Source organism: Xyrauchen texanus, chromosome 5 (assembly GCF_025860055.1).
Source record: "Xyrauchen texanus isolate HMW12.3.18 chromosome 5, RBS_HiC_50CHRs, whole genome shotgun sequence".
NCBI lineage: Eukaryota > Metazoa > Chordata > Actinopteri > Cypriniformes > Catostomidae > Xyrauchen > Xyrauchen texanus.
The window spans coordinates 45,607,350-45,616,003 of NC_068280.1; the positions used below are offsets into that span (position 1 = coordinate 45,607,350).

Here is an 8,654-nt window from a genome sequence, read left to right on the forward strand (position 1 = left end):
TTGTGACTGTGGAATGATGCTGAATGTGGGTTCAGGGGTGTCCCGAGGGAAAATATTGAAATATTTTCAATAAAGTGAGAGACTACTCTACCAACTAGTAATTTTAGTCTTTCCTAATCCATTCCAGACATCTAATTAATTTTCACAAAATTAGAACAGAAATCGATTTGTTTAAAGCTGAATATCGCCCAGCCCTAATTCAAATAATACTGAATGAATCTTTTAAGTGAATGAAATGTTCTCGTTCACTTCTATTGTTTCGGTCGTGAACGACCCGTTAGATTCAATGCTCTGATAGCATATAAAGTTAATTTATTGGCACCTACTGGGGCAAAGTATGTAGAAAACGTGATGAACAACACTTTTTGGTGAACGGATTCCAACTATTCGACTCACTGTAATGAATCAAAAATCCCACTGAACACTGTTATCTCGCGACCGCCTTGACAGGTGTCCGACCCACAGCTTTAAAACCAGGGTACTGAATGGTTAATATTACATGGTATTTACGTGGTACTACCAAGGAACAGTACACAAAATAACCAGTACAATGACACTTTCTGGTACTTTTTGTTAGTTTTCACGAATCACTTTCAAATGTCGACATTGTCTCACCAAATTATCTCATCGATTCTAGACTGTTGTAAACCCCATTTTTCAAAATTGTTTGTGAAATTAAAATATTTACAAACGTTTTACTTGCAACAGGCAAACGTTCAAATCATCCCTCTCAATCATGCGCACGAGCGTTTCACTCTGTTTGTGCGAAACGGGCGCGCGCTCTCCAGTGCGGTTGCGCGACAGATGCTCGTGAACGCACTCAGCCTCCCTCTTCCGTGCTGAGAAGATGGATGAAACGGGCTCGTTTGGAGCAGGGCGAGCCGGTTCGGCATTCGATCTGATCGCATTTGTCAAACAACCTCAGACTATCCTAAGAGTGCTGGCATGGGTAGGAGCAATAATATGCTATGATTTATAATTTATAGATATTAAATCGTATCAGATTTCCATTTTTTAGTGCCAAACAATTACTGAAACGATTTTATGGTGTTCTGAAATCATTCATATTCATTATAATTTATTTATTGCTTTAGGGGCGCCTGTAATTTTGTATGAAAAGGACCGTGCGTTATTATACTGTAGGATGCTGTCTTCTAGGGGCACGAACACGTCAGATGTTGCAGTGGTAAAGACGCGCGCATTGCGTGTGCGCGCAGTTTTTAAAACTATTGACTGCAATATTTATTCCACCCATTGCACACGAGACATAAGAGTTTATATAAGTTACTTATGTATGTCTTTCTTTCTTAAAGAAAATTACAATTAAAGGGCACTCTGTCATGATAGTTTTCATTAGGACACAGTGAGCTTTTGGTCTTATAAATACATAAATCGTATTGGTAGAGTTGGAAGGATCTTTGAACTGAGTGGACCCCTGTGCAATTGCTCCATAGGGATTCACCCTGCAATAATTGTACAGTAAATCAAAGCCTAGGGTTATTGTTGTTTCTGTGTGTAGGAGATTAAACAAAATGTTTTTGTGTTACCTACATTTAACACAGCCATGATGAATAACAATGTGTCTGAACATTGTCTAGTAGACATAGGCAATAAATACACTAACACAAATCAGTGTTGCAGATTTTCAGCCATCGTGTTCCGGAAGTATTTTTCAAATTTTTTGCATAGGCTTTTCATGAAATCATGTATAAAAGAGTTGTAATCCATGAACCAAACCAACCAGCTCTGACAAAGGTGCAAGACCGTGAAGCACCGCGAATGACATAGTCGAATTGAAAACGTTGGGAATATATAAAACTATTGATTGAAAGTTGTTTATTATAACTATAGAAACAATACAATTTACATTTATTGTAAAACATAAGGGTAGTTTAAGGAGGAAGGGAGACTGACTCGATTATGTCATTCAAATTGTGTCATGGGAGTGGGCGGTCGCTCCTAAGATCGTTCGCGGGCTTTGTTGGCCACTGTTCTCTAATTGGTAGATCTTTCTCTGCTGGACCATGGGTAATATAGTTGATAGCTTCAATTGAAGCATATACTATCAAACCTCCTCAGAGTTCATAGTAGGTTTGTTTTTAAATGTTTAGTCATATAAGGTATTGTTTAACTTGAAAATCAATTTGCCTATGGAAAAAAATAGTGGGATTTTTACTTCCAGAACCAGACTGTTGAGATCTATAGAGAAGAGGAACACCTTTACCAGCATGCATTTTTTGAGCATGTTCACTTGCTAAATGGAGATGAAATGTGTGAAATGGATCAAACAAAAACTGTCTGGATTAAAAAAAAAAAATGCCTGCCATCTTTTTTTCTTCTTTGAATTGAAGGTGCCCAATTTAACCCCTGACTATATTTAGAGGAATATTCCAGATTCAATACAGGTAAAGCTCAATTGATGCTCCATGCTGGAGATGCAGGTTCAAGTCCCATACTGAGTGGCTAGAACTGGAGGGTCACACTAACATGAGACAAAAAAAAAAAACACATCGTAGTTCAAAGAATGGTGAAATTACACACACACATACTGTAGGCATATGCACATTGTAAGAAACACACCAAAACTGTCAAAGACGACCATCGTCAAAGATGTACTATGTTTACATACACCAACAATTAAAAATAGCGCAGATTGGCGAAAGAAAGAGTCCATGGCGCGTTTGAGCTTAAAACAAAAAGAGGCAGCAGCTGAATGTAGCTTCTCCCATTCAGAGTTGTAACTCTTTTACCAAGTCTTTTAAAAGTGGCGGCTACATGGCAGCGGTCAAAGCGTCTGTGTAGTTCATGTTTATAGACAAAATTATTCAAAATAGTCCAGATGGGATCCTTTAGGTGTGATGTTAAGAATAGTTAGTCATGTGAGGCCTGCTCTCTTGACTTGAACTGCATGCTAGTGGGTGGGGCCAAGGGTATGATGATGCCTGTTGTTGGATATATAAATGAGCAATGTGTCGTGACATCATGAACAGACAGATTTCAAAATGAGACGTTACAGCAGGGTGGTAACTATATATGCTATTTTTAGACTTTGGATGAAGTTTTGAGTTCTGAAATTTACAGTATGTTTTTATAGTACAGTTACCACTTATAGGCCTAAATATCAAGGAAAATTTGATTCTCCATTTCATGACCCCTTCTGGTCAGTTCTGTAAGAACTGTTTTATTTAAACTGTAAACTTGTTTAAATGGTCATTTTTACAGTCGTTTTAGAGTTATATTGTTTACGTCTTGTAACTATACTTTTTAAATAGTGAGTATTTTAAAGTTTACAGATTCACTTCCATTGTAAGTGCGTCACTGGAACCCATTTCTTAAGAAAAGGAGGGGCAAGCCAAAATATTTTATTGTGGTATCAATATTATGCCACAAATGCTGTCGATTGACCTTAAATTGTATTTAACCCAGAATATTCCTTTAGTACAACACTAACAATAGCATTAAATCTTAAAATCAAGACGGCAGCAGTATTTGCTGAAATGCTCTATAGGGCTTCCTTTGAGGCTTGTTTAACATGCTGGTTCATCTAGCCCACCAATTATCACAGCAGCTGTAACTGTTTCTATGACGACTGTGTGATGTGATGTATGTGTCAGTTTAAAGAGTTCCATTGCCAAAAATAGCAAGCAGCACCTGAGCATTGTACTGATTTTCTCCTACTGTTTCTCAAACACACACAAACTAGACTGCATGCATTTGTGTTACTTGATGATCTGCGGTCTTCTGTTTGAGTGTGTAATCTGTTGCATTAGTGTGAATTAGCCACATTTTCTCTCTAAGGTGCAAATTAAATTCCTTCCAAGCATATGCTGCTAAGAAACTAATAGCATTGCACGGCATCAATAAGAGAATTGTGTGGCCCTTCCACTTAGTGTGGAATATAAGAGCAGAAAAGCTGCACTTAGATACCTTTCTAACAGAATACAAATAATTGAAGAATTTCAGTCATTTAACATCAGGCCAGAGATAGAGCTTATGGACCGGTTCATTACCACCCAATGTAGATTGTGTATTTGCTTATTTTCTCTCTGTCTATCGGCAGATCTTCTCCATGGCGGTCTTTGCATCTATAATAAACGAGGGCTATGTGAACATGGGCAGTGAGCGACTGCATTGTGTCTTTAATAAGAATGCAGATGCCTGTAACTACGGGATCACTATAGGAATCGTGGCTTTCATAGCCAGTGTCTTCTTCCTGCTCCTAGACGTCTACTTTCCCCAGATCAGCAGTGTCAAAGACAGAAAGCGAGCAGTGCTGTTGGAGATTGGGTTTTCAGGTAACCCACACACAAAATACAAACATTTACATTTTGTTTGGCATTTCTATCTGGGGTGGTGTGTACATGTATGATGACGTGTTACGTAAAGACTACTAAAAGACTTTTAGAAGAATATCACAGCTCTGTAGGTCCATACAATGCAATTCAAAATGTTGAAGCTCAAAAAGCACATAAATGCAGCATGAATGTAATCCATTCGAATCTAGTGGTTAAATCCATGTCATCAGAAGCGATATGGTTGGTGTGGGTGAGGAACAGTTTAAATTTTAACAATTTAGTTCCTTTTTTACTATGAATCTCCACATTTAAACAGCCTTCGTAGGTGCTTATCGCCACCGACTGGGCAGGGAGGAGAATTTATAGGAAAAAAGGACTTAGATATTGATCTGTTTCTCACCCACACCTATCATATTGTTTCTGACGATATAGATGTAATCACTGGAGTCATATGGATAATGTTTATGTTGCTTTTATATGTTTTTTCAAGCTTCAAAATGTTGGTACCCATTCACTTCCATTGAAAGGACCAACAGAGCTGAAATATTCTTCTAAAATTCTACGCTTGTGTTCAGCAGAAGAAAGAAAATCAGTCACATCTGGAATGGCATGAGGGTAAAAAAATGATGAGAGAATTTTCATTTTTAAACTATCCCTTTAAGTTTGTCTTTATTTTCCCATCTCCTCGCGCCAGGATTTTGGACATTCCTTTGGTTTGTAGGATTCTGCTTTTTGGCCAATCAATGGAGTTGTACATCCCCTAAAGAGCTGCCATTGGAGCAGGCATCAGATGCAGCTCGTGCAGCTATTGCTTTCTCTTTCTTCTCCATCCTTACCTGGGTAAGACACCATAACTTGCTGTACAAACACATGGTCATAATTACACTGATGTTTTACAGCCAATGTTGATGTTTGCGTTTCAGGCCTACTCAAACCAATAGACTTTAGTCAGGGGAGATGGCATATTTAATTCATTAACTTAAACTCGTGAGGCGGAAGTAGAGACTGTTCAGTATGTTGTCCAGTTGTGGACCTGGATGTTGCTAGTTTAGCCGACAAAACATTGAAAATGATGTCTTTCTGTAAATTTCCAGTGAAAAAAAATATTTTTCAATAAAACACGGGTAGTGAAAATTACACCTAGGATCTAATTTTTAGGTATGCACTCAACAGTGCCAAATATTGAATGAACAGTACTTCCGTCCCTTGCAGCCTTGGTTTTGTTTGTGTCAAATCAAAGATGAGATGTCTTATTTCTATACCACTAGGGTAACTGTAGCATATTTGGGACTTCAGTTATGTATGGACTTTTATTTTATTTTACTGCAGCTGAAATCGGTCTTTGCTTACCGAAATTCAAATGACCAGTTTCTGCGTGAAATGTCCACAAGGTGGCACCATAAGTGACTTGTAATTTTAGTTGTGAATGATGTTATACTGTCAACAGGAATGCATATTTTATTAACTCAACCCCCTAACCCAAACCCCAACCCTAAACCTAACCTCCAGTTGAGTAAAAATGTAATTTCAGAGTGAAAATATAACCTCTGAATTGCGCTTATCATTGTTAACGTGATCGCGATTACTTTCATGGTTTCCATGGGACCTGAACTTGTCTCTGTGAATCAGTAGTGCCACAGGAAAAGGAGAACACATTAGAACTGATGCAAAAATGTCTGATCGGGGATGGTGCTTGTTAGTAATTGGGCTGAATGGGCTTGATTTTGGGGTACATGAACATTTGGAAGGAACATGTCGATTTCCCATGTGATCATGTTGTGCTACTATAAAGGCTTATTTATAAGCCTTATTGTCTTTCTCTCTAGCATGTTAACCTGACTAACATACATAATCCTGATTACCTTGACTAGGCGGCCCTTACCATGTGTGCCGTTCAGCGATTCCTGCTCGGAACTGACATGACACTGTTTACAACTGAGCATTTGGCTGGCCAGGCACCTAAGCAGCCGTACCCCTCCAACGATGTCACCGGTCAGACCACCATCCCTGTCAATGCTTACCAGAGTCCGCCACTCATCGAAACCGTAGAGACCATCCCCCCGTGCTACAAGATCCCACCAGCATTTTAATCCAAAGCCAATCGGAAAGGAATGGAGCAGAGATAAAGGACAGAGTAAAGACTGCCGCTAATGTTTATTTAGACATTCATATTTATTATTATATGATTTAAAAACATGCCAACATTTTAAAGGGGCACTAGTAATAGTTTTTTTTTATTAATGTTTTGCTGGTTGACAAGCGAAAGAGTAAGAAAATGGTCAAGAGATTGAGAAAATGTGTGTCACTCAGCTGTTTCAGTATATGTGTCTGTTTTGCTGGACATTGGAGCAGCCATTCTAGATGAGATAACTGTGTGTGTGTGTGTGTGTGTGTGTGTGTGTGTGTGGTGTGTGTGTGTGTGTGTGTGTGTGTGTGTGTGCTTGCTCTAACTCAGTCTAGTTGCATGATATGTTAAAATGACACTGAAAATCCCACTTAAGCATAGAGGTAACTGTTATATTTTGGTAATGGAAGAAGTTACAATGGTTATCAAAGACTTTGGAGCAACATATACAACGATGTCCTAAATAAAGAGGAATCAGTACATTGAACCAGACCACTGGATGCCATTATTGTGTACTGTACATTGATACACTTATTACAACTTGTGCCAGTGTTCAATTTGCATAGTTGTTTGTTGGAAGCATATGCTGTGTACCATAAATCTCTAGTTTCACTTTCAAAATGTGAAAGAATGTGAAAGTAAAGTGGAGATTTATGTAAAAAAAAAAAAAAAAAAAGAGTTCAATATTTATCTGTTTTTCACCCACACTTGTATCACTTCTGATTTAAGTATGTCATATTTAAAAACTGCAGTCGTATGGATTAGTTTTATGTGGCCTTTATGTGATTTTTGGAACTTAAAAGTTCTGGTCACCATTCACTTGCATTGTATGGACCTACAGAGCTGAGATATTCTTCAAAACATCTTTGTTTGTGTTCAGCAGAAGAAAAATGTCATACACATCTGGGATGGCATGAGGGCGAGTAAACGATGAGACAATTTTAATTTTTGGGTGAACTATTCCCAAAAAGAAATTTGACGTTTTAAAATGTTTAGGATAAAACAGGTAGGTAATCATGATTTTGCAATTCTCAAAGGTAAACCCAAGATTTATTAAAGTGTTTCCTAAATGTGATTTATTAAACTGTATGAAAAATTGAACTAAAATGTAACATCAAATGTCTGGGCAATATACAGTTTGGTTGGCATGCTATTATTATCAGTTATTATTACATAATCACACAGAAGTTATCTGGTGCTTTCCTTGGTTATAATTTTGAATAAAATAGGGTACAGTAAACTACTTTTTGTGTTTCAAAACATTAAATTGCTAAGTTATGACTAAGCAAAACACCATGCAAATTTCTGCTAAAATGATTCCAAGTGACGAAAACAATTGGTATCCCAATACTTTTTTAAACCAATAAATATACAAATCCCAAAGACTATTAGTAGACTACAACTAGATGATAGACTATTATCTAACATAAAATAAACATAGAATGAAAAGTAGCTAGTTTACAGTTGAAGTCAGAAGTTTACACACACCTTAGCCACATACATTTGAATTTTTCACAATTCCGGTGAACGTGGTACCTTCCGGCATTTTGGAAATTGCTCCCAAGGATGAACCAGACTCGTGGAGGTCCACAATTCTTTTATCTGAGGTCTTGGCTGATTTCTTTAGATTTCCCCATGATGTCAAGCATAGAGTCACTGAGAAACTAATCAGAAAACTAATTGGCAATTTGTCTAAAGGCTTGACATCATTTTCTGGAATATTCCAAGCTGCTTAAAGGCACAATGAACTTAATGTATGTAAAGTTCTGACCCACTAGAATTATGATATAGTCAATTAAAAGTGAAACAGTTTGTCTCTAAACAATACTATATTTAGCTAATATGAAATCTGTGGAGTGGTTCAAAAATTAGATTTAATTACTTCAACCTAAGTGTATGTAAACTTCTGACTTCAACTATACATATATATGTTTTCGTGCAATGTTAATCTGATGTTATATAAATGTTTGTGTGTGTGTGTGTGTGTGTGTGTATATAAACAGTATATATATATATATATTCAAACCCTATTTTGTATCCAGTTTGTTGAACCCTATTTGTTATTAAGCTGATCTGTCTCTTAAAAGTTCAAAAATAGTGAGACAAATATCCTTGACAAGTAAAATGGATTACATTCTACAGGGGACAGTACAGGCAATCTTCTCAAATATTTAACAGTCTCTAACCTACTTAATGTCCATAGATTTACAACAAAATTTATCTTTGCAATGTTC

General features: G+C 37.2%; 1 protein-coding gene across 1 annotated transcript; it reads left to right on the forward strand.

Annotated features, from left to right (window-relative positions):
• The first annotated feature begins 802 nt into the window (after positions 1-802).
• Positions 803-6,905, forward strand: syngr3b (synaptogyrin 3b). The gene is made up of 4 exons (XM_052126894.1): positions 803-949; positions 4,061-4,295; positions 4,990-5,135; positions 6,167-6,905. The coding sequence occupies exons 1-4, from the start codon at positions 848-850 to the stop codon at positions 6,383-6,385; spliced, it is 702 nt and encodes a 233-aa protein (XP_051982854.1). The 5' UTR covers positions 803-847; the 3' UTR covers positions 6,386-6,905.
• Positions 6,906-8,654: the final 1,749 nt, after the last annotated feature.